Below are 26,072 nucleotides of genomic sequence, written 5' to 3'. Positions count from 1 at the left end.
GAATATGCCCTGGTGTCTCTCTCTGATCAGGACTCTAATCCGTTCATGAGAGCTCCACTCTCCTGACCTCCTCCAACCCTAATTCCTATCTCAAGGCCCCACCTGCAAACTCAGTCACACAACCACACTGGGACTAGGGCTTCAGCACAGGGTTGTGGGAAGACACGATCCAGTGCACAGCAGTGAGAGTATCTGCCAACACATTGCTACAGTAAATGTAGGAGCAATAAAACCATGTATGTGTACATGGAGAGATGACAGGTGAGATACAGGAACACAGTATTACCACCTAAAATCTTATAAGTATTTTTGTTGAACTGCGTTTCTGAGTATCTTCCCTCCACCCTCACCCCCAGATCTCACTTTGGATCAGGAGGAATGGCAGTGCCTCCCCTGATGTGAAAGCCACCGCCCGTCCAGGTTCCTCCTGGCTTGGGCTTCTGTTTGAAGCTCTTTGTGTCAGGAGGTGAGCCTCCAGCTCTTGGTTTGAAAAACAGGTATGACTAACCCGCGTGCCACTCCCTGAGGCTGGCGGGCTTCTCAATGGCTGGGCTCATCACCCTCCCGGGGAGCTTCGGGACGCTGACATCTCCCCACAGCTCAGGGGCGCTGCTCAGTCAAGGGTGGTGCCCCCAGGAGCTCCCCGGCCTGCAGGGTCCAGAGGAAAACAACCCACAGACGGAGCAACAACGCGGAGCCATGACCAAAGGTAGCAGACCTGCCGGGGACACAGGCTCAACCCAGACAGTTCCTGTCCGCAGCCCTTATTTTGAATAGACTCGCGAGTTAAAAAGAACATGTGCAGCCAACTTTAATACTCAGACAAGCATGAGGTGTTGGATGAGCAAGCGGAAATGAAGCCCAGAGAAGGAACACCTGGCGCATATTACTTTGGGGAAGAGCTTCTTTGTTTTTCTTATTCCCCCAGCCCGTTTGTCTTGCTTGAATCAAAAGAAGCATGAAACCTGCAGACTCAGTAATGACAGCTCTCGTAGTTCAGTGGGATCAAGACAACCCTGAGTTATGTGTCGACAAGAACCAAAGTCACCCACTGCCAGTCTACCAGTAGCCCAGTACGTATGGAGCCACAATTTTGAGAATCAAATCTGGGCCCAGGGGCCAGGGGTTCCAACCACAGAGCCATAATTGCATATTGTCTTCGAAGCAACTAAACAAGACAAGCAGGAAATCTCCAATAACAGGTTATAGGCGCTGGCAGAGGGCAGGCCTGCCCTCTCACACAGCCAGGCAGCCCCCAGCGTCACACAGACCACTGCCATGCCCAGGGCACCCCACAGGCTCTGTGCTTGGTGCTTCTTACACTGCACTTCTCCTGGGTCGGCCCGCCTAACTCCATTACTTTCTACAGTCAAATCGATTTCTTGTTCCGGAAAACAGCCGAGTTTGAAGAGTTCCCAAACTGAATGCAAAGACGAACTTCTGAAACAGAACCAAAACTTTCAGAAAGGAGGGAAAAAAAATAAAACCATAGTAAAGGAGACTCCTTACATTTTAATATTCTCTGAAACTTTAAAGGGAAATTTATTAGAAAAGGAAGCTCAACTTTTTCTAAGATTAGACTATTTCCTCTCCAGGAAATGCACATTTGCCATTTTTGCAATTTAAATTGTTGCTTCGGCTTTTACTTGCTCACACGTGAGCTGCTTCGGTAAGCAACAAACACTGGAACTCCTGCACCAGGTTCGGGAACATCCTGTCAACAGACACAAACGTCTGCGGGGCCTTTAAAATGCCTAATGGGAGAAAGTACATATTTAAATAACGTGCCCTCTCAGTTCTCCCACCCAGGTTCCCAATTTAAAGTCTAATTCTGTAAAATCAAATAGTGTGTAAATCATCTGAAACCAATTACATTTTCCAAAATGCCACCGAAAATAGAAAAGGCAAGGTGTGCGCCATTGTCATAAAAATGAGAACATTTAATCCCTAGAAGGAAATGTGTCTGAATTTCCACTTTATCTACATAATCAACAATTACAAAAAAAATTCAAGGGTTCACAACATCATCGAACTCTGCAAAAGTGCTGAGAGCAGATAACGGGACAAGCCTATGTTCAGAAGACGCGGCCTGACCTTGAGCCAGAAAGGGCGTTGGTTAGAAGGCGAATACTTGCTGTCCGGAGAGGCTGGCCGTGGGGCCAGAGCTCTGGCCATCCTTTTTTCTATCTTCCTGTATTCACCGGGATCTTGGGTCACCCTGTACTAAATTGGATTTTGCCTTCTTAACTTCCCAGTGACACTAGTATATATTTTCTTAAATATATATATATTTTTTTACTGATTTCAGAGAAGAAGGGAGAGGGAGAGAGAGAGAAACATCAATGATGAGAGAGAATCATTGATCGGCTGCCTCCTGCACGCCCCCTACTGGGGATGGAGCCCACAACCTGAGCATGTGCCCTGCCCGGGAATCAAACTGTGACCTCTTGATTCATAGGTTGACACTCAACCACTGAGGCACACCAGCTGGGCCCCGGTGATACCTTAATGGCATCATCTTATAGTTCTATCACTAGCTGTCTAGATAAAGAAGGGGTTTTTTTGGTGTACCCCCAAATCTGTACCTCCCCATTTCTGCTCTGTTCCCATTTTGAGCTTCAGCCAGCCTGGTGCACTGACCTATTACACAGTCTTACTTTCTGCCTTAAAGACACCCTTTCCTTAGCTTTCCTCCTTGTCCCCTCTGCTTTGATTGATCGTCATCGGTTTCTGTGTCTTTGATTCGCTTCTATTGTTAGTTTAGCATGGATTATTTTAGAGCAGAGACCTATTTAGTTGAGCTTTATTTTTCCCAATTATCTTTTCTATTTAAAAAAAAATTTCAATATTTATTGAGATAAAACTGACAAGGAAAATGGTAAGAGGTGCATCTGTGTTGACACAAATGGCAGGATTACCTCGCTCCTCGTGGCTGAGTGACAATCCTTGGTATAGACGTGCCACATCTGCGTCACCCACGGCTTGTCTATCTTGGCTGCTGTCAGTAAAACTGAATGAATTCGGGCGTGCAGGCACCTCCTTGCTCTCCTGTCTTCATGTCCTTTGGGTGCAGACCCGGGAGGGGGTGACAGGTTGATCTCCATGTGTTTTTAAGGTGGAAAACACCTCCCTCTCTAGGCTCACCCAGGAAAGTGTGCTGTGCCTGGATCTGCCTTCCAGTTCCCACCGGCCGCTGGAAGCAGGCATCGGTCCCTTCTCACCAGAGATACCCTTTTTGGACTGTCACTGACTTCTCCCTTCTGAGCCAGAGGCTCCCTCCACCAAAGCTCACTCACTCACTCACTCACTCACAGAGCAGAAACACCCGCATCCATCTAACAAAGGCACACGAGGTGCCCCGTGGGAGCAGGCACTGCTCTACCGTGAATGGAAAGGATGAGGTTCTGGTCGCCTGGAACATAATTTCTACTGGAGGAGCTAAAACCAAAGAAAGTAAATAAGTACATGGGTCTGCTCTGCCTGATTCGTGATGCTTCCGGTTGGTTTATTTTTAAACTGGACTGGAGCTAGAGGAAAGCCCATCTGAACAGGTAGGCTAATCAAAGGGGGGTGGTAATAGTCCCCATGGCCTCTCAGGAATTAAAAACAGACAGCGCGAACAATAACGTTCTAAAAAGGGCCATCTTCCTGAACGTAAGGGACCAGGTTGTATCCATTAGGGTAATGCCCCTATGATCCTCAGGCACATCCTATTTAAACCGTTTCCATGAACGGATACCTTACATAATATTTTTAAAAAAATATTAACTTTCCTTTAGGGAGACAAATAAAAGGTATTGTGGATAAAGAATTCCCAAAGAGTGAGACAGTGAGAGGGAACGAGAGGGTGGAAAAGCGTGTAATAGGATTTCACGTTTCATAATTTGTTATATGAAGCCTCCCACAGCAGCAGAGTGCCTTCCCTGCAACCAACCAGTAGTTTTTACCTTGAGGGGGAAATTGTTCAGCTAAAGCATGATAGTTTTATTCTCCCCAAATTAAAAAACAGAGAAGTATTATGTGACTATCATAAAATCAAATAAGAACTAACTCTGGAAAGTTTACCTAAGATCTTATAAAGTACTAGAGGCCCAGTGCACAGATTCGTGTACTGGTGGGGCCCCTTGGCCTGGTCTGCTGAAAACCAGCTCTCAGACATCCCTCCGAGGGGTCCCGGATTGTGAGAGGGCAGTTCTCAGGAGACACACCCCTGAATTGGGCTCCCTCCTCTCATGTTCTGGGTGCGTCACCCAAGAACCACAGCTGCCAAGTCACTGCAGCTCAGAAGCAAACACCCATGCTGGTTTTTTCTGGAGGGAGGGGGGGGTAATAGGGGGAGTTGCTTTGTTTTGTTTGTTTTCTTAATGTCAGAAGAAACACACAATCAGTTTATTTTAAAAGGCTTTGGACCAAATATTTTAAGATTAGAATTTTCCTTGACTACAGTCAACATCATTCCATAGAGACTTGACATTTATAATCTTCTTTTTTTGAAGTGAAACCTAACCTATACAAACAGCCTGCGTGTGATTGTGGCTCATTGGACAAACCTGTTTCGTTGCCTGCCACTTCCCAGCGAATGGGAGGCAGGTGGAGGGCGAAGCCTGGCAGGAGGCAGGCAGAGGCACATGGAAACAAGGGAGGGGTCAGCAGCTTCAGTTGGTCTGGCTGAAGGTCTTCAACTCGAAATCAGTAGCGGTCTCATGTGCTTTTTAGCATAAAGTAGATTCTAGTTCATAATTGGGATCTTGATTAAAATCAGGTTTCTTGATAAAAAAAAAAAAAAAAAAAAAAAAAAAAAAAAAAAAAAAACCTTTGCCCAATATTCCACAGCTTGATGAAGCTTTATAATTTCCACTTTCCTTCTACTGACCCAATCCTAATTTCAGTGCCATACGCTGATTTGAATACAGTGATTGTACTGAGACGGGCCATTCGTCATGTAGGCTGACATTAGTGTGCACACTCTACCTCCCTCCACCGGTACAACTTATCATTTCTTTTCTCTTTCAACAGTTGTTTTCACTCAAAGAAATATCACATGGACTTCCACACCAAATAACAATTTTGAATAACAACAATGAAAAAGACAAACGTTAAGCCTTAGAAAATATCAACCAGTTTAATCATCGATGGACTGACATCCCCATCACACGCTTCCCTCTCATTTACCTCCACATTCCAGGAATCACCGCTATTCTGAGTCAGGTGAGAACTCTGGACAAGGAGTACGGGGGCCTGTGATTGGCTGGAAGCACATCGACTGGCAGGGACGCTAAGTGAGAGGCAACAGAAATCCGATAGACTAATTCCGGCCAGAAGTTCAAATGAGCCATGAGCAAGGTGGTCAACCCATTCCCCCTTCTCTACCCCCGCCCCGGCCCCCAGGTCAGCACAGCAGGCCGCAGCCTTCAGGGGCAGCACACTTCCAACCGGGAGCCAACGGTGCCAGCTCAGGATCCGAAGCACTCTGCCAGCTACAGAAGCGCGGAGCGTCCCTGTGCCACCTCCACCTTCCCATCTTTCACATAAAAATGATCACCGGAGGGCCATTAATAGATGGCTCCGTCAATACCATCATGCTCCATTTAAAGTTTGGTGGGGGAGCATGAAGGCAGGGATTTCCGCTGGGGAGCTTCTCTGACAAGCACGGCTAGTTAGTGCCAGGCAGCCGAACCTAACACACCCAATCAACGGCTGGCTCCTGAGGGCCCTGCCATCAGTCCACTTCTTCATATTTCCATCGCTGTCCTCTTAGCCGGGGACTCATCATCTCCCACTGAACCAATACTGTCACTGAGTAACTGCATCTCCCCATAGCCTATTGGCAATATCATCTTTCATTCATCATTTCCCCGAGTCAGTCCTGCGCCATGCCTCTTACCGGCCTCCTGCCCACACGTGTGAGTGGCTTCTCGGGGCCTCTGAAGCCCGCATGCTCGCAGGCCAGGAGACAAAAGGAATGAGGCTCGATGCTGACTCCTACACCAACGACCACGTGGAAACTGAACTCGCACCCTGCAGGCAGACTTAGTTTTATAAAATGTGCAACAAGAGTTAATTCTTGAAGAACTTAGTTTTTTTTTTTAATTTTTAAAAAATATATTTTATTGATTTTTTACAGAGAGGAAGAGAGAGAGATAGAGAGTTAGAAACATCAATGAGAGAGAATCATCAATCAGCTGCCTCTTGCACACTCCCTACTGGGGATGTGCCCACAACCAAGGTACATGCCCTTGACCGGAATCGCACCCTGGACCTTTCAGTCTTCAGGCCGACGCTCTATCTGCTGAGCCAAACAGGTTTCGGCAGAACTTAATTGTTTTATTTAAATAATTTTGATGGCACTTTTGTGTTCATTAGTAGTCATTTTGCCTTTAGATTTTAAAAGATACTTTTGATATTTTACAAAAAATGTTAGAAAATTTTGAAAAAAGTTTACTCTGCAATTTTTCACAATATGTTTTCATTCCCATTCTTTTTTTTATTAATGGAGGATTTTTTTTATTGTTGACATTACTACAGATGTCCCCCATTCACCGCTCTGGCCATAACCACGTTGTTGTCTATGTCCACGGGGCATGTGTATATGTCCTGGGACTATTCTCATTTATATTTTGATAAACATATATTCTGATTTTTCTAAGCTCCAAATGCAATTAAGTATTATTTTAATCCTTTGTAGAATTATTGTAAATTGAATGCAAATTATATGGAACTATAATAACAACATAGTGATGTTGCTGAAATGGAGGCCAGAAAATGTTTATGAATAAGCATATAATAATTCACGAATTATATCTGCTTTTATTAGATTACTCTCACAAACATCACAGGCCCGCCAGCAGAATACCCGGACTTGGTGGTGGTAATTAAATTCAGTTATGTTGATATGTTTCCCGGTTTTAGTGTATAAATGTATGTTATCCCATTAAGGGAACGGAACATACTTCCTCTGGCAGTCTGTTAACCTGATGTAGCTATTAAATATTTAGACATGTGTTATGTCGACCCCGTACCCAGGCCCCACACACACTAGGAGAAGACCTGCTGTGAGTAATGGGTAGCTGCTGATGCCAACTTTTAATACTTTTGCTTATGTAGTTATTTAAAATATTCTATATATTCCAGGCATGGAAGGCATAAAACATAATATAATGAAGGCCTGTGCACTCATCATGCTGCTTAACTTACAAGAGAGTACCAGGACGCTGGTGGCCCACTCACCCCTCCCCAATCACACTTGTCCCCCTCACTTCCAGAAGCAATCACTACCGTGAATTTTCTTAGTGCTATTTTGAAAGGCAAATTCTATTAAAGTGTATTTTCTAGTTGTTGATGATGTCTAGACATGCTTGATTATTGCACACGAAAGTCCTACACTACTAGTACACTCAAAAAACTGCTTTAATATCCCTCAGCTTCTTCCTGGGCTTTCTGAGAAGAAATAACACACTTGAGAGAGAGAGAAAACCAGTCTGGAATCTCTCTTTTCAATCTCTCCATCTTTTCTTCTCCTTTTGTGCCTTTAACCTGCACTGGCAATACCTTTACCATTCAGCACATCCCTGAATAGAAGTGGTAGAAGTGTCTTGTGTCTGATTTTTTAAAAAAATATTCTTCAGCCGAAACTGGTTTGAATCAGTGGATAGAGCGTCGGTCTGCGGACTGAAAGGTCCCAGGTTCGATTCCTGTCAAGGGCATGTACATTGGTTTCGGGCACATCCCCAGTAGGAGGTGTGTAAGAGGCAGCTGGTTGATGTTTCTCTCTCATCAATGTTTCTAGCTCTCTATCTCTCTCCCTTCTTCTCTGTAAAAAATCAACAAAGTATATTAATAAAAAAAAATATTTTCAACGTATTTTTATTGTTGATAGTATTACAGATATCTCCCATTTTATGTTATTGATTTGAGAGAGAGGGCGAGGGAGAGAGAGAGAAGTGTCAATGATGAGAGTATCATTGATTGGCTGTCTCTCGCACACCCCGCCCCCCACCCTGGGGATCAAACCAGAAACTCAGGCCTGTGCCCCAACTGGGAATGAAACCGTGACCTCCTGGTTCATAGGTCAGTGCTCAACCACTGAGCCACACTGACAGGGCTGGTGCCTGATGCGAAAGGGAAGGCTCCTACCATCCCTTCATTCAGCGTGATCAGTACTGCAGGCTGGTGACGCTGTTTGAGGAAGTGCCCTGAGGAGATCAGAGTTGTTTTCAGAAAAATCCTTAGTGACAGGAGGGGGGCATTGGGGCAGAACTATCCACAAGGACAGGAATCCTGTGACGTAGCGGACGCTGTGAGGTCTGTGACGCCGTCCACAGAGCGCACCCTGGGCGTGACCCCCGCCCTGGAATGAAGAACAGCATTCCCACTTGCTAGAATCACCAGGTGAGACAAGTTTCCACAGACCACAAACCCAGAGGGTCTGGCTTGTAAACAGTATCTACCACTGCGGTCAGTCTGACCCATTACGGGCCCTCAGGTGACTCCACTACATGAGAATCCATCGTCTAAGGCAGTGTTTCCCAACCTTCTCTCATGATGAGAATCACCTGGTGGAGTTGTTAAAACACAGATTCCTGAATCCCAACTAAGAAGTGCTAAACTAGAATTTTTGGGAACATATAGGTAAAACTGTATACTTAACTTAGTGCTTTCTAAAAATCTCATGGAAACACTCTGCATTAATCTTAGTTGGGATTCAGGAATCTGTGTTTTAACAACTCCACCAGGTGATTCTCATCATGAGAGAAGTTTGGGAAACACTGGTCTAAGGCACTAACAACCAAGCTGACTTTAAAGTCTCCTTAAGTCATTTCGGCAAATACAACAATAAGATGCAGACACAAAAGCAAAGCCATTGTTAAGATTACTTGACAAACTTAGGAAAATTAAAAATTCCAAAAACAGTTATCTCTTCCAAGCTTAGTGAAAAGCCAGTCACTTACCTAGTTTGGTGTCTGCATATTAAGAAAAGTGAGGAGCAACTACCCCGCAAATATTCTATAAGTAGGTGCCACTTAAATGAGGCAATTCCATCTCAAACCTCAAATCCCAGTAAATTCAAGGGCAGGCTCTCCTGGTATGGTTGGCCAGTGGTTGGCAAACTCATTAGTCAACAGAACCAAATGTCAACAGTACAACGATTGAAATTTCTTTTGAGAGCCCAATTTTTTTAACTTAAACTATATAGGTAGGCACATTGTTATTAACTTAATCAGGGTAATCCTAAGCTGGCCTTTGCTAAAAACTCAAGGGGCCAAAGAGCTGCATGTGGCTTGCGAGCCGCAGTTTGCAGACCACTGGTGTAGGCAAAGCAATAGCCAATCTCCCTCCTCTTTCCAACCCCTTGTATGGTCCATTTCATTTTTCTATATAGTCACCAATTATGTCTTACAAATAATAAGGGTTTATGTAATCTCACTCTTAAAATAATTCTAAGATCTTATCAATTATAAGTTAATAACACTGAGCCTGTTGGGCTAGATCCCGGCCCCTGACCCGCTGTCAGTGAAGATATGTTTCTGAGAAGTGAACATGCTTACTTCTTAATTAAACAGCCCAAGGAGTGGCGTCTGCCATCGCGATGAAGCGCAATGACAGCGCAGTGATGTGTCTGCTCCCGGGAAGGAAACCATGTGGAAAATGAGTTCCACACGAGCAGAAAGATGGGACGCAGAGAGATCTGATGTGGCGGAAACGGAAGCTGAGCCTGTCTCTGATCTTGGGGCGGGGGGTGAGGTGGGGTGGTCACTGTTGACGTCGCCACCCCTCCTGGCACTCTCACCCCTGCTCTCTTCTCCAGACCATGTGCTCTCCTGATGTGATGCTGATGTCCTGAGGGAGAACAGCAAATCCAGCTAAAAGCGAGGCCTACCCTGGGGACTCTGTGTTTCTTTTCTCAAGCCGGGCATGTCTTCCTTTGGAATCTTGCTCCGGAGACTGGGCTCTTTCTGAGAATGACATGCATGCATTAGACAGGTATTTCCTTTAAGGTGGCTGTCCTTGCATTGGCTTCGGCCTTTGTATGAAGTGCGCGCCTTGGTCTGTACGAGCCGAGTGAGAACCACACCTCCATGAAATACCTAAGGTTTCCAGCTCTGTTTAAGGGAACCGTGAGAAACGCCCAGAAAACACCACGGTGAGGTTGTATGACTTTAAGATCCCTAGGACTGTTGTTACCGTCCATTGTATATGAAATATAGGTTATTTTCATTCCTGACAACAATGGGAATGAACACAAGCATGTTCTGCAGAAAATCTGACCAATTCAAGAAAATAGGACCAATTTAAGTCTAAGCATCATTTTTCAAAGGAAGTGTGACTAGAACGCTTTATTCGGATCCTGTCAACATAGTCTAATGACCTTTCTCTTTCTTTGAAAAGGGCTGGTTTTGAATAAAAGTGACTCTAGCTGCTCGCGAGGATTTACACAAGGAAAATGCTACACTTCAAAGATAAACAGAGGAAATGTCAATCCGTTCTCCGCGTCCACGGGACCACCTGCGCTGCACCGGCAAAGCGTTGCCAAGGCAGCCGGTGCCCATTGACCAGCCCAGGCTCAACCCACTCCCCTCAGCACAGGCGGCCCAGCGGATTGTACACAACAGGAGCTCTTACCGAACAGTTGTTATCTTCACCCATTTCAGGGACTCTGCTTCACCAGGCCCTTCCGGGGGACTTCAGGGTTCCCTTGTGTGGTTTTTAGTACCCAAGCCCACGCCTCTAAGACCTCTGCTGTCCCCCACACGGAGAAGGGCTGTGGCTGGCCGCGGGGATCTGCCCTCCTCTCAGGTAGGACAGTCTCGGGCCTACTGACCCTCTTACTTGCTCTGCCTGGGCACCAGGTGTCTCTGGATAGTGACGAGAGGATTGGGACTAGCAGGGTTCAGGGCACTCCTTATTGTCCACGACTTGAACCTCTGAATCTTTTCAACATCTCCCAAAACTCCAGCCCAACCTCCCCCCTTTGTCACATGACCTCAAAACTTAATTTTTAAAAATATCAAAACTTCCCTTTTCTTTCTCTTGCTTTCAACTACTTGCATCTCCAAGAAAACTGTTTTGTTAACCACATACTGAATTTCTTTTTTTTTTTTTACCCAAAATGTGTAAAGTTGGAGAAAAGTTAAAACAGACATGATGAGATAGTAAAGCTCCTGAAATGTTCATTTTCCACGTGTGTGACCTGACCCAGCAGCCTCTCCCTGGTTAACTCAGTCCTTGTCTCTCCTATCCCTCCCAACCATCCGAATCCAGGCCAAAGTCAATGCGGAAAAACAGTAAATACAAAAAAAAAAAAAAAAAAAAAAAATTTAAAAAAAAAGTCTTGAAGACATAAATGAAAGTTCTGTATTGTATACAAAGAAAAAAATCAACTTTTCTTCTCTTTCACTTTTCACTAGTCGTTTTAAGAAGGAAAAGCTTTCTGAATCTCACTAGGGTCACATGGAATACTACAAATTTATCCTTCACTCCAACGTTTTCTCATAGATCCTCACTTTCAGGCCATCAGCTCATTTCATTATAATTAATCTTTCTGAGACCCAGGTAGTCTAAAACTATCATCTCTTGGGCATATTTGCTTCAGGAAAACACCCTGGGGGACTCCTATTTTATTGTAATAATTATCAATAGATGTCCATAAAACAAGTGATCAGAGCTTTCCCCAGTGACTCGGGACTCAGAAGAATTCCTCTTTAGTGTGCCTTGCAGTCCCCATGCTCAGAGGGAGGCCGGACATCAGGCATGGCTTCTGCACACACATTGTTCAGCTCTGCTTCCTGCCTCCGGAACACAAACCGTTCACAAGGTGACACTGTGCTCACAAACCTTTCCCACATTTGGAAAGATTATCTGAAATATTTAAGGCAAATTTGTTTTTTTGTGTTGTGATTTTTTCCTAATGTCCTTTGGTCAGTGAAGTTAAAATATTTATTTTAGATACTAAATAACTAGAATTTCTGTGAAAACATATATTCCTTACAACAAACAACAAATCAGTAGGCCCCAAATGATGAAAATATCTCAGTGGCTTGTGACTTAAAACTAGATAAAAAACGACAGGAAAACATCAAAGACAGAAAATGCACCAGCTACGTGGAGGCTGCGGAGAGTCCCATTTGTGTTTTTATCAAAAGGAATTAATATCTATGAGAGCATTTCAAACATTAAGTACTGGAATGGGTATTTATAATAAATGGGAGGAAGAACTATGACACGTCTTTTTAATTAAAGCAGAGGTAGCTCACTGGAAATAATTAAAAGTAACTATTTGAAAATCCACAGTATTCATGTACACACACAAACAGAAAATTTGCTTTTTATGTGCTTTCAATTGAAAGCGAGCAGAAGATGCGTAAGATGCATAGTATTTATTATAAGCAGTTGCTCTGGATGCTGGCAAACAATGTCTCTGTATCCTCAGGAAACAGTGATGGGGAAGAGAAAGACCCTAATCTGCTTCACAGAGCACAGGACTTCCCAAAAGAAGTGCTTATCCGACATTCCAAGCAACCATCTCCCTCCATATCAGAATCATCAGGTATCTTACCTAATAACAGACAAACATGTAAATTGACTGTACCTCCACTACACCCACAGCCAATCAGAGTAAGTATGTAAATTAACCCAACAAAGATGGCGGGTTAATTTGCATATGCAGGTGCTGAGCGACTGGAAGGGGTGGGACACCTGCTATGTGGGGGGAGGGGCAGCAGAAGGAACTACAGGAGCAGTGCTCCAGAGAGAAGTGAGGGCTTGCCGGCTCCTGGGCGGGCCGGGAATGAGGCTTTGCCGGCTCCTGGGTGGCTGGGAGCAAAGCCAGGGGAAGGAAGGCCTATTCTTGCACGAATATCATGTAACGGGCCTCTAGTCTTTAATATATAATCCAGTGAATGCAAGTGACAGTAGGCCCTGGGAAACACTTCCAGACAATTATAATTTTAAAGAAAACTTACAAAAGCTATTTTTCACACTAAGAATCTAAGCTCAAGCCATTTGATAGAAAATTTCTCTTATGAGAAGGAAGATAGGGTGTTTTCTATCACCATGTGATGAATATATATATTCAAGAGGCTTAGAACCAAGATATTCCATAAAGATATACTCATAATGGAAACATTTCCTATCTAGTCACACACACACACTCACACACACACACACACACACACACACACACACACACACCTGCTCATTTGATCAACAGTCTATGTAAGATGGATTCAGGGAGGAGAAAACTTTTGCTTTTTGACATAAGCCCATGTAAACCCATGCTAAGTGAGTGACTGGTGAGGTCCATAACCAGATGGCATGATTTTCTGTTTTATTGTAACATATCATCTGTAATCCTAAGCGCACCTACCAGTTTCTCTCCCAAATGGCATCCCAACAAGTTAGAAGGAGTCAGGACTTATTCTGTTGCAATGTTGTCAATTTCTATAACACCACATTGCTCTTTTAAATTCATATCCCATTGTTCATCTTTTACTTGTAAAACTGTTAAATCCCATTGAGGGCTTACACATCGTGGCAATGCGCCAATCAGAAATGCAAATTCAAATCTTAAAAAACAAGTGGGAAATAACACACTAGGAAAAAACATACAGAATGAGACATTATTTTTCTTATTCTTCTTTAGACAAGAACTAAGTCAACTTTAGTATGAGAAAGTCAGCCCCCTTGTGATTGCCAGAGGACAATGGTGTCAAATGCACTGGGTAGATTCCATGATTAAGGACAGTGACTATTCAAAGAGTCAGAGCATGCCCACTGTATGTGGATGCACTGCTGAAGTTACTCGGGAGGAAAAATGAAAGGTAAAGGCTTCCATCAATCTCCACAAAGTCCCGGCTGCATCTAGAAAGGCAGCTTACATCCAGAAAAGTGCATTCCCTCTTCTCAAGGGCAGGAGAGGATGGGCCAGTAGAAAAGTTACTGACCTCCCAGGTACACGCTCCAAGGACGCTCTCCATAAACCAGAAAACACAAACCGAAAGCTACTGGGAAAACAGAATAATTCTCAAGTCTGTCTGCACTTCAAAATTCGAGATTATTTTAGATTTTTAAAATTAGAAAACTTCAGTTTTTATTTTTTGGAATTATAAAAACTTTAAAATAATTAACAAATTGTTCAGATAAGAATTGGTTTCATTAAAAAATGCAACAAGAATTCTCTGTACAGCAAACATCACCGATTAGCTTTAAATCAGGATTGTGGGGTTTTACTTCACTTCGCCCCCCTCCCCTGTCCTCTTAAACTTGTTGGGGAGCATCAATATTAATATTGTTAATTATTTTGTCCTAGGCATAAATGCTGTTAAAACACAGAACATGAGAGCTCATGATTAAAGTAAAATTATCTACTTATAACTCATCAAACACAAATAGGTTAATACATATGTAACAAATGTTTTCTTTAATCCTCGAAAACTTTCTTCATCTAATTTTGACCAAGAAAAAAAAGAAAAGGGAAAAAAAAAAAAAAAAGCTAGTTAAGTGAATGAAAATTGATAGCTTGTCCAACCCATAAACCAAAAGACACTCTGTAAATACATAGCCGTTAAGAACGGAAGAAAAGGATCACTCAATTTCAAAGTCATTTTGTGTCTCAGTCTCACATTACTGGCTCAAGTTGTAATTAACAAGTAGATTTCCTTTAAAAGCGTGACATCAGCCAAACGGAAGTGAAGTGCTACAAGCCACATGGCTGTCAGTGGTTAGCCTGCGGCAGTTTTGATTGTAATAAACAATGAAATTGTCCTTCACACATGGTTCTCGCCTTCTTTTTTCTAAAATGGGAGTGACAGGAAGTGTCCACGCCTGATACACGCTCCTGGGTAAACTCTTAGCTCAATGGCTCAAAAGACACCAGGAAGAGCAACAGCACCATGGACGGACACTCTGAGGGTTCCGTGCAACTGAGCTCAATGCTTCTCTCCCCCAACAAGGAGGCACGTGGAATACAACTCACTATGCGTAATGTCTAAACAATATTGCATGGACTAACTTATTAATAAACAGAAAACAAAGCCATCTCTAACTCTTGTCCCACACCCCACAACCAACAGCAAAATAGTGGTTTTTTACACTCCATTGCAGAATTGCTGAAAATGAAAACCAGTTAAAACCTTAACTAAAGTTGACTAACATTTTAGTGTAGAATTGGTCCAAACTGATAGGTGAAATTGGATTTAATCTCATTGAGAGAGAAGTAAAGCTGCTTTTAGGTGATTTATTTTCACTTTCAAGTTGTTACTGGATTTGTTCACAGCAATCACTTCTATAACCGCGGGTGACCTCCGTTTCCAATCTGCCTGTCCCACTTTGGTATAAAATACAAAGAGCCAATTATATTTGTGAAATAATGACTATTTCAGAAGTTTGTGTTGTCTGTGCAACTAGAAGAAGTCATCTCCTGAAGATATTCCACTTACCTATAGTTCTGATCCAAGTGCATCCAAGTGGTTGTACTTACAGCCCAAGTGAGTAAGGTGACTGCAATGTGATCACTCACAATATGCAATTAGATTTCAACAATTACACCACCAACAGTCAGTTTAGACAACAATCTGGGGATATACCCTTTTGCAAACCTATCTGAAGGTGTTCAATACTAACTTACACATAAATATTAAGTATAGATATGACTCACTTTAAGAAAACCTACTTGGTGAATATCCAAGTTTTTAAGCAGACATAGGTAACCAGAAATCAGGTGCAATTCCTAGTTACTAACATTTTCTTTGCTTTACATAATGATTTATTGTGGTGGTTTATAAGTAAAGAATCTCTGTACATGTTCAAATTGAAGAAATTATATATATATATATATATATATATATATATATATATATATATATGTAGTTTGATTAAATATAAAGTATATACACTGAGTGGCCAGATGATTATCTCTGAATGCATAATAATCCGTCCACTCAGTGTATTTGTATCTCAAATGGGAACCAAAGTTCTCTAGACTTTTGCTGGAGATCAACCACCTATTTGCCCTGAGCTCTCTATCAGCTGGTGCAAAGGGAAAACTGATCAGGTGCACAATTTCTAGTATCATTGATATCAAATAAATGAGGTACTCAAGAGAAGTACACTGAGATTATTATGCCTTCAGAGATGATAATAATCTGGCCACTCAGTATAATATCCATTTAGACACATATTTTATGTACTATGAGCATGGCATAAGAAACATCTGCATTTCTGTTATATATTTTTTAATTTCTGCTATAATTTGATGCTGACAGTGTGTTTCTTACCAATGTGACTTCCATGATGCCTGCATGTCTAAGGAATGGTGTAGAAAACGGAGGCCTACGGGTCTTTTATATATTCTATCAAGTTAAACACTAACTGAAAACATAAGCTACAAAGCATTTCTGGGGGGAAATAAAGGCCCTCCCACTGGGATCAGCCAGTCAGCTGGAAGCACCTGTTCATGCTTCATGGAAGCATCCGCGTTCTCCTCTATGCAACACACACACCATGGCTTCAATGACCCGTCTCAACTACTCAAAAGGAAATGATGGAACACCGATGGCTCCACTGGGAGGTTCATGACCAGTCTTAGCTGGATTCCTTGAGTGAACAGTCTGACACACCTTCGCTCCAACCTTTGACATCCAATGACGACAGCAACAAGGCGACTTACCGGCCCGAAAGAATTGCTGTCAAAACTGTGTCCATGATGATCGCCTTCAACCCAGATGTGACCACGAGGCACCTTGACATAGCGGTTTTTGTGTCCCATGGTCCTAGGAAGAAACAGCACAGCCAAGGAGGTTAGGACAGAAAAGAAAGCGAACAGCCAGGCACACCAAATTAGGAAGGCAAAAGTGCTGTTACAAAGATACAACAGATGGTTATGGGCTAACCTCCATGCTACGCCAAAACGTCCATGCTAAGTAATTCTGAACCCCATTCACACTATTTCGCCCCCTCCCCCCAAATTCTGTAGGTAGGAGTCTGTGCTTAAGTAAAATTCACTGCCCTGCCCAGTGTGACTCATCTGGTTGACTGCCATCCCATGCACCGAGGGGTCACTGGTTTGTTTCAGTCCAGGCACATGCCCAGGTAGTGGATTCAGTTCCCCGGTTAAGGTACGTGAAGAGGCAGCCAATTGACGTTTTTCTCTCACATCAGTGTTTCTCTCTCTCCCTCTTCCTTTCCCTCTCTCTTAAAAAAAATCAATAAAACATTTTTTAAATACACTAGCATCAAATGTTTTGCTACTTAATTTATCCTAAGTATGAATACCCTAACTATGTTTTTATGAAATTTAATAAGCCCTAACAAAATAGTAATCTATTTTTCCATAACTTTTGCTTTTAAGTCAATATTTAATTGTTGGTCAGTGGTAATCTTTTTTATTTTAAGTCAAAAGAACCTTCCCAAGCCATCTAACAGTACTTTTTATGACTTCTTAATTCTCTAAAATTCCAGATATTTAAGCAAGAAAAAACCTCGGTGAGCTCGTGTTAGACACGAACTATTGATGTCAGTTGACAATTTCTTGTCAGCACTGAAATAGTTCATATGTTACCCTTTAAAATGAGAAAAGGTTGAACCATTTTGAAGACAGTTTACAAATCAGTGGCCAGGGACACACACTTAGAGCTGTAGGCGGTGTCCAGTTTCTGCAGCAACAGAGAAGGTAGCAACCATTTTTTCTTATGTTGCCTAACTTCTTCAAATTAATTAGGCTAAAACATTCATGTCCTCTGACCCAGTTACTCTCCTGGTAGGGATCCAAACAAATAATCAGAAATACAAACAAGTATTTATCCTGAGGGTGTATAACACAGGCCTTTTAGAGCAAGCATAGATCTTTCTAAATACTCAACTGCACAAGACTGGCTAAATCAATTATAATATCAACAGTTCAATTCGAGGGACAGAATTAGAATAACATATTACCCCAATTAGATAATGAATCCTCTAGGGGGCAGAGACCATTAGCTGTTGTTTTTATTCCCCAAGGCCTTTGGGAAATGCCTTGCCTAAAGAAGCTGTTCGATGACTGTTGGTTGGATAACTGGATGCATGAATGTCGCCCTGAGTCTATGGAGTTAAGCCCAGAGCAGCTTTGCCCACAGTTCTAGAGGTGGTGTCCTTATGAGACATGTTTGTCAGCAAGTTGTACACGCGCAGAAGGATGCATGAAATAGAAAAACAGAACATCAATTGGTGCTACAGAAATTAAAACTATTCATTACTTAGAATGGTTTTTCATTTTCCAGGTAATTTCTATGTTGAATTGCTTTGCTTTCGATCAGTAAATTATTCACGTGAGGAGGCGATGTGGTGGCCATTACAAGCCAACAGTAAGCTAATGAGTGCTTTTTACTTTTAATTACCACTGCGGAGGAGAGTCCCGGCTTTTAAAGTCAAGCAAAAACAAGCTGCCCTTATCTGAGCATCAGACACTCTGGGATATAAGTGTTCAACTGAAATCAGCACTTCGTTCCTGACATCCCCACTGCTTTCTCACGGGATTGACACTAAGAACTAATATCCCTCATCAAGGACGAATGACAGTGAAGGACCCTTCTTTCACTTAATTGTGGGCAGGGCACACTCTCCCTGAAGTCCAAGCGTTTGTTCACCTCGTTAAGACAGCGACACTGGATACATACTCATAAAGTAAACAATTAGCCATTTTGTCTCGTGGAATAATCACGCAAGCAGAATATGAAATAAAACCGGCATAAAATCATTTCTGCACTGAAATGGGAGGTTTTAAGTCAAACATATACCAGAAGGAAAAAAAAACACAATATAAAACTCAGATTCAGTTCAAGGTCACAGAGACCAAGAAGTCAAGATCCCTGTGACAGGAAGTGACAAGCATCACACAATGACCCCTGGCAGCTACTCATTTCCTTGCACTCACCGCCTCACCTAGAAAGTCTAAGTGTGCCCCTCGACCCATCCTCTGGCCCCTGACAAGGCTTCGTGTGTCCTCATTGTGTCCACTAACACCTCACTGACTGGCTCATTTGCTGGTTGACCATCTCTCCCCACTGGACTGTAAACCTTGAGTGTGGCTTTCTGGTACCCCTGAGCCCAGAACAAAGCATGGGGTCAGGTGCTCAACAAACACTTGTTAAGTAAACGAACAAATGAATGAATGCATGAAAAATATGATCACAGATGCAGGATAATATAGTGGAAATGTCATAGAGCCTAGAAACATTAACCAGCTTTAACGTTGATACTGTTAATCACAAGTAATCCTGTGCAATTTACTTCGTTTTGACTTGAATGTGTCGGCAAACTGCAGCTCACAAGCCACATGTGACTCTTTGGCCCCTTGTATGTGGCTCTTCCACAAAATACCACGGCCTGGGGGAGTCTATGTTGAAGAAGTGGCGTTAGAAGAAGTTTAAGTTTAAAAAATGTGACTCTCAAAAAGAAATTCCAATTGCTGTACTGTTGATATTTGGCTCTGTGGACTAATGAGTTTGCCGACCACGGCTCTAGAGCATCGTCTCTGCAGCCTGCCCATTTGGGGCTTTCACACCTGACTTAGTCCATCCAGTTTGCATGACCTTGGGCCAGGCGATGAGAGGCTAACCTGCCTGTCCTCCTGTGCGGACAGGGCACCTGCCAGCACCGAGCTGAAAGCTGCTTTCTGGAGACAGTGGCCCTTGCTTGATGAATGGATTCTATTGGCATGGGGACCACCTCTGAAGCACTCCACAGGGCTCTGATGGATGTGAGCGCCCAACAAGGGGAGTTACTGCTGCTGTTGTCTTCCTTTGTCCACTATCTCCTCTCATTTCATAATTCAGAGTGTGTGCCAGCCTCGCCATCTATCAGCGTCAGCCTCCCAAGACGAGCTGAGCTCTGCCTCAGGGATTGCTTCCCGCACAGGTGCGCTATGACTGCTTCTCGTGGCACAACGAATCCTGTTTTTCTTCTATTCCTATGCCCTTCGGAGACCCTCTAGAACCGCCTGCTCGAGCATGCTTAACGATGAAGAGTAGAGGGTGAACGCACAATCGACCTGCCCAGGTTTTCACTGCTAACCGCTCCCACGTCTGTGTGCTGCCACGCTAGGAGACAGGGGTTTGCCCGCGTGCCAGACAAGTGTGAAAGGACCCTGTGAGCCCTCTGACCCTGGTGAGATCCGTGCCATATGCACAGTGCGAAATCAGAGTCTGTTCCCCGGGCTTCAATCCGACTTTTCAAAAAAGAACCCAAAGCAGCTTTACAAAATCTAATGGTAAAATATTGAGCTGGTTCCTTCTAGGACGGCCAAGGAAATGTAACGCTCCTAATAGAACTCCTCCAGAGGAGGAATTTTAAATAGCTGCGCGCTCCCGAATTCACATAAAAGGAAGACAAGATAATCGTTTTGGGTGATTTAACACTTAAGTGAGGCATCAGCCTACAAGGTTGTGTATATCTATGGCCTGCAAATAATTTTGGTTTTGACAGTCAAAAATGAGTTCCTATGGCACTCTAACTACCTGTCTACAAAAGGGCATTTTAGCACCAGCGTTACCAAGACAAGTTACCGAGGTCTCACAAAGGGAATGAAGAGTGATTGCCCAAATTTGATCTGACCTTGAAAACAATGGTTGTTCTTTAAATCTTTGACTCCCTTGGGGGCCATCAGTTGAATACAAAAATTATCTATGGAATCCTTGATACAACCAAAGGAACAAATTCATACTCAAAGAATTTCCCAAATACATGCATATGCAGGTACACACACACACACACACACACACACACACACACACTTTTTAAAAATGTATGTTTTTTCTTCTACTTTTAAAGTTTTAGAATTTTTGTTAATATGGTAAGAAAGTACAAGTTCCCTTCTTTCTCTCTTTCTTTTTGCACATGGCTATCCAATTTTTCAGCACTATTTTTTGTTTTGGGGGGAAAAAATGGTACTTTCTTAATTGAATTACCTTGAACTATGACTAAGTTATGTCTCCTGAAAATGTATGTTGGAGCCTGATCCCCATACGATGGTATGTAGAGATGAGGGTTTGGGAGATAATGAGGTATAGACTAGGACCTAAGGGTGAGGCCATGATGATGAGATTAGTACCCACCATGTGAGTACCTATACCAGTAACACATAGGAAGCAGGGAAGTGATTGAAAATATTTTTTCTATGTTTTTTTGAACTTTTCTTGTGAAGAGTAGAGATATTTAATATCTTTACTTTGTTTGGTGTGCATTGACATCATTTTAAGAGTAATAGAAATGTAATCTTTAATGTCCTAGCCAGTAGAAAATTAAAAAATCTCAGTTAACACACACACACACACACACACACACACACACACACAAGGGTAAAGCAGAAACAATAGAAAGTACAAAATAAGATGACATTGAAATATATCAATAATCATATTAAAAGTAAATGGACTAATTTAGATAAGAGGAAAAAAATAATTCTCCAATTGGGGGGGAAATTCTAGCTTTATGCTGCATATAAGAAAGATACATAAACAAAAGGACACAGAGAATTTGATAAAAACAATAACACAACTAAACAGGGAAATGACAGTTGTATTAATACCAGACAAAATGAGAGCAGGTCTCTGAAATGAGATGGAAGTTTTACAGGACCTGGTCATGAAACACAATCGATGGCTATCTTATCCTGTGGAAGGATTTGAAGCAGGGAAGTGACCTAAATTTTGTTTCATAAAACCCATGGTCAGAGTCAGCATTGTAAAAACTCCAAATGCTCAATGTATTCATTCTCTCTCCTGACTCTCAACGCTGCCAACTGTATGTTTGCTTAGTAACTAAATGCTGAAGTATGGAGACTCAATACTTCTTTCCTTGTAGCTTGTATTGAATTAAAAATAAAAATGTATGCAGTTAATAGATGGTGAATCCAAACAAATTCAGTAATAATTTCTAGGAAGTTGAATCACCCGTAGCTACCTATAAGTAATTGTTTATCAGGATCATAGTTGAAAAGAATATGATTCCTCTTTGCACAGAAAACAAAGAGGCGAAAGCATTTGGGTGAAGCGTCGTAGTGTGCCAGAGGCAGGCACCCATGATAGACACCAGATCCTATAATTTCCTTTCATTGTGCCATAGATCAGGACTACTTGAGTTTCCAAAGAATAGGTCTGAACATCTTTTCACTAGAAAAAAAAGAAATGTCATTTTTTAAAATAGACTGCAGGCGGTTGCTAGGTGATCAGAGCAAATCTATTTAGCTCATTTAAATTAAATGTTAGATTTATACATATTCACAATAAAGTTCAGAATTAATTTTATAAATTTAATATGAATGCTCTTAGTACAGCTTTGTTTTTTAGTGATGCATATTTTTTATGTATTTCTTTTCCTAAAATACAATTATACAATCAGAAGCTTAAATGTGACAATATTCCTGAATGTATAGAATGTTTTATCCTGTTAAACATACATATTAAAAATACCTTCGGCTGCCCATGACAATCACTGCAATGATAGCAAGAATTTGAGACAGAGGACATGTAGCAATCATTGGGTTCCATCCATGCGGGAACAGGCATGTGTATAACATGTTCTTGGTCTGTTGAGTATCCTAGCAGTGGGTGGCAGTTTATGCTGCCTTATCTTGTGTATCATGGTTAGTGAATGAGGAGAAGCTGGTGAATTCCGTGACAGTAGAAATGCTGGTATTTCTTTCTTGATATAAATAAACAACTATTGAATGACGACTCTAGGAAACAGTATAAATGGTGTGGGTGAGAGCACAGGAAAGAATAAGATGCCCCCCCTCCCACCAAGATTATCGTTTATACCGTGATTCAAAACATAAGCAACGCAGTGGTCTATACAATGTGTGTGGCAGTCTAAACGACTGTAGACAAATTGAACAAGCTGGAAGTATCTGCGAGGAAATGACGGGTGAGTGGAGGAATAAATGATGAGTGAGTGTCACACTTCGCTAACTGCATAGGTGTTCTGAGGATGGTATAATCCACACAGGAGGAGCCAGGAGAGGCATTAGGAAGAGTTGAGGCAAGTTATGAAGAAAGGGCGAAAGGGAAGAGTAAAGGAGGCAGCGTGGAATTCAAATCCCATTTCACTTACAGAAAAACATACGTCTTTCTCCTTCGTGCCTGAGTTCCTGGAGAGGTGTAACCATAAACTAAGGGACATACTTTATGAGTCATTCTGTAATGAAGCCATCCAGTCATGATAACTGTACAGAAAAACTAAATATATTTAAATAATTTCAATTATTTCATTCTAAAGACATTATTATTGATTTTTTTCTCTCATTATTTTCTTTTGGGCTTTGGTATTGCTTAAAAAGACGTTCCTCAATCCTAATCTATACTTGTAGCTCCCAGATTCTTTTATTATTATTTAAAATACTGCCTTTTTTTTTTAATGAGTTGCAGAATTATGTACCATTCCCTTGGTTTACATTTGGTGGTTCAGGGAACAGTGCTGATCAAAGAATTTGTTAAATGTTTGTTCCTGGAGGATGCTTATTAACAATCTTTTCTGTTTAAGTTATGCTACTGAAATGTCTTCACAGACAGATCTTTAAAAAAAAAATCTAGTATTCATTCCACAGCCAGGAAGGTGTGGGAAGGTGAGCTTTCACTTTTACCCTTGAAAGGTTTCCATCTGGGCCTGAGAAATGACACAGATCAACCAGAGAAAAAAGTACAGCAGGTCCTTAATTTTTAATTCACACTGTTTTGTTATAAAAATTAATGAGATGCCCTAGGAACTTAACACCGGCTTATATCAATTAGCCCATGGTACAATTGATTTTGTCATCCATTAGCTTGCTTTAAGTTTTAGAATCCATCCATGGTGATAAATGAGGACTTAATGTATATACATTTATACAAGTTTTATGTGACATTGAAGCACTTATCAGATATGCAGGACTCCCTCCACCCCCCCCCCCCAAAAAAAAAAAAGAAAGACCCAAAGACAAGGCAGAACCTACATGTTGTATAGTAGGTCAAACAAACAGAAGCGATTATGGAGAAGTACAAGTAACTGAATATCATGTGGGGAGGTCAAAGGAAGATAAAAATCACGTTAGAAGGTCTGCTTGTGTAGAATGTTCTTGGTCTTAACTTCGTGTTCTTGGGGACAAGAATATTACTTTGTTTCTAGAACAGAGAGGATGTCTTTCACATGAGAACTTCATCCCCTGTCTTTCCAGCCCCTTATGCCCAGGTGAAATATTTTGGGGTGATCTATTCACTCTCCTTCAAAGGTAATGCAAAAACAAAAACAGAAAACACACACAAAAACAACAACAACAAGAACATAAAATCACTTGAAGAGGACAATAACAAAACATATTCTCAACTTGGCGGGACATTGCTCCTCATCTGTGATTGAAATTAAGAGAGGAAATCAGAAGAGTAGGGGTGCCCGCTGATGGGCCCAGGCTGTTGGGTCCTTCCTGACATAATTCGTGAAGATTCGGAAGACACCCTCCCCCTGCAAAATCAGTGTTTTCCCAGATCCATTGTAATGACAGAACTTAAGGCACCATCCTGCCTGCTCATCAGAATGAAACTCGTTATCCTCTCTGTGGTAGAATGTTCTGGAAATCAGCCTTTGTATGATTTAATGTTTTTAGGCCTTCTGGGACACAAAGACAACTCTTTCATCAGGGCATGTGAACTGACTATTTGCCTTCTTTTCTTCTGTTCTTTATGAAAGCCCGCAATTTTCCTTTTTGAGAATTTGTTTCTCTATTAACTACTCATTATCACCTACAATGGCTATAAAACTCTTTGATCTTCCAAGTGGAGCATGATGCAGTCTCTTTTGAACATAACTTTTCATTTAGTATTTTTAATTGCCATTTTTTAAGTTTTAATTACCTTCCAATAACATTTCTGTATAGAACTACATCACAAGAGCCAATTAGAATTTGTTAAATGTGCACTGAAATCCTGCGTTTCACATGATCGCTATTGCAAAATGGTAGAATCACCTATTTAACGTCAGCAGGGATTAGTTTAATCATCAATCAGTTTCCCAACCGAATATTCCTTATTTTGTCTTTCACAGTTTCCTTCAAATAATATTACAGGAGAGAATATGCTTTCTTAAGAATTATCATACTAGACTGCACATCTGGCAACTATCGGTTATTTTTCATAAAATGTCGACGTGAATAAAATTGGTTTTATTGAGTGACAAAAAGGGATCTTGCTAATTCAAGCCCAATTGCTTCAGAGTTCAGGAACCGGAATCATAGACCCATATTAGAATGTCTAGAATAACAACATCCTAATGTAGACAGGTGAGTGGATTGCTTCAAAGGACTTCCCATCCATAGGATGACACCACGGTGGCAGGGTCCTTACCTGAGACTGCTCAGGGCTACAAAGCATGAAGGGGGCTATGGGTCAGACTGCCTGGAGGCCAGGTCCTTTGCTGTGAGCATAAAGTTGACTTAGAGCTCCCCAGGATAAGTTATTTCATGATTGTCTTTGAATATTTGCTATCAGTGACCTGAGCCTCTGGCATGTAGAAAGCAATTCTCTCTGGTTCCAGGACAGGCAGGCCTGGCTTTTCTCTTATGGAGGAGAAATTCAGGTGAGGTGCGATTCAGGTACAAAGCACAGATGTCACTCTCCATGTGGCCACTTCACTTTGGGAAGACGCTTCTTTCTGAGACCTAATCGTATTCAGTGCACCCCTCTGTTTCGGGGGCAACCCCAGGGAAGCAACACCTTATACTGGTTCGCTTTTCAGCTCCAGCACATCCTGGTTACAGGGCTACTTGCCAGTGAACATGAGTCTGGGAGAACAACGTGTTCCCATTTAAGCACCAGAACCATGCAATTAGCATGATCCCTGTGCCTTCCAATTGGATATCTATCTCATTCTAATAAAAGCACTCCTGTTTCACTCTTATCAAAAACCATCCCACTTAGAAAATAAATGCTCATAATTACATTCTCTTCAAGATCACAAATTACCTCCTTGATTAGATGAAATAGGCTTACCATGGAAACCTGGACATCCAACTACACCTACTTCGCTTTCTACTCTCAGATGTGTTTTATATTCAGGGACCTGCCTTGCGGCTGCAT

At 42.0% G+C, this 26,072-nt stretch overlaps 1 protein-coding gene across 1 annotated transcript in view; it reads right to left on the bottom strand.

Moving 5' to 3' along the window:
* IMMP2L (inner mitochondrial membrane peptidase subunit 2) overlaps window positions 1–26,072 on the bottom strand; it is a 353,997-nt gene that overhangs the window by 66,404 nt on the left and 261,521 nt on the right. Inside the window, exon 6 of the mRNA XM_084897159.1 lies at window positions 16,664–16,766. Coding sequence (XP_084753285.1) covers window positions 16,664–16,766 — 103 coding nt within the window. The remainder of the gene's footprint in view (window positions 1–16,663; window positions 16,767–26,072) is intronic.

This window comes from Pipistrellus hanaki, assembly GCF_964339955.1.
Source record: "Pipistrellus hanaki genome assembly, chromosome: 10".
NCBI lineage: Eukaryota > Metazoa > Chordata > Mammalia > Chiroptera > Vespertilionidae > Pipistrellus > Pipistrellus hanaki.
This window is presented reverse-complemented; position numbering and strand designations above follow the sequence as displayed.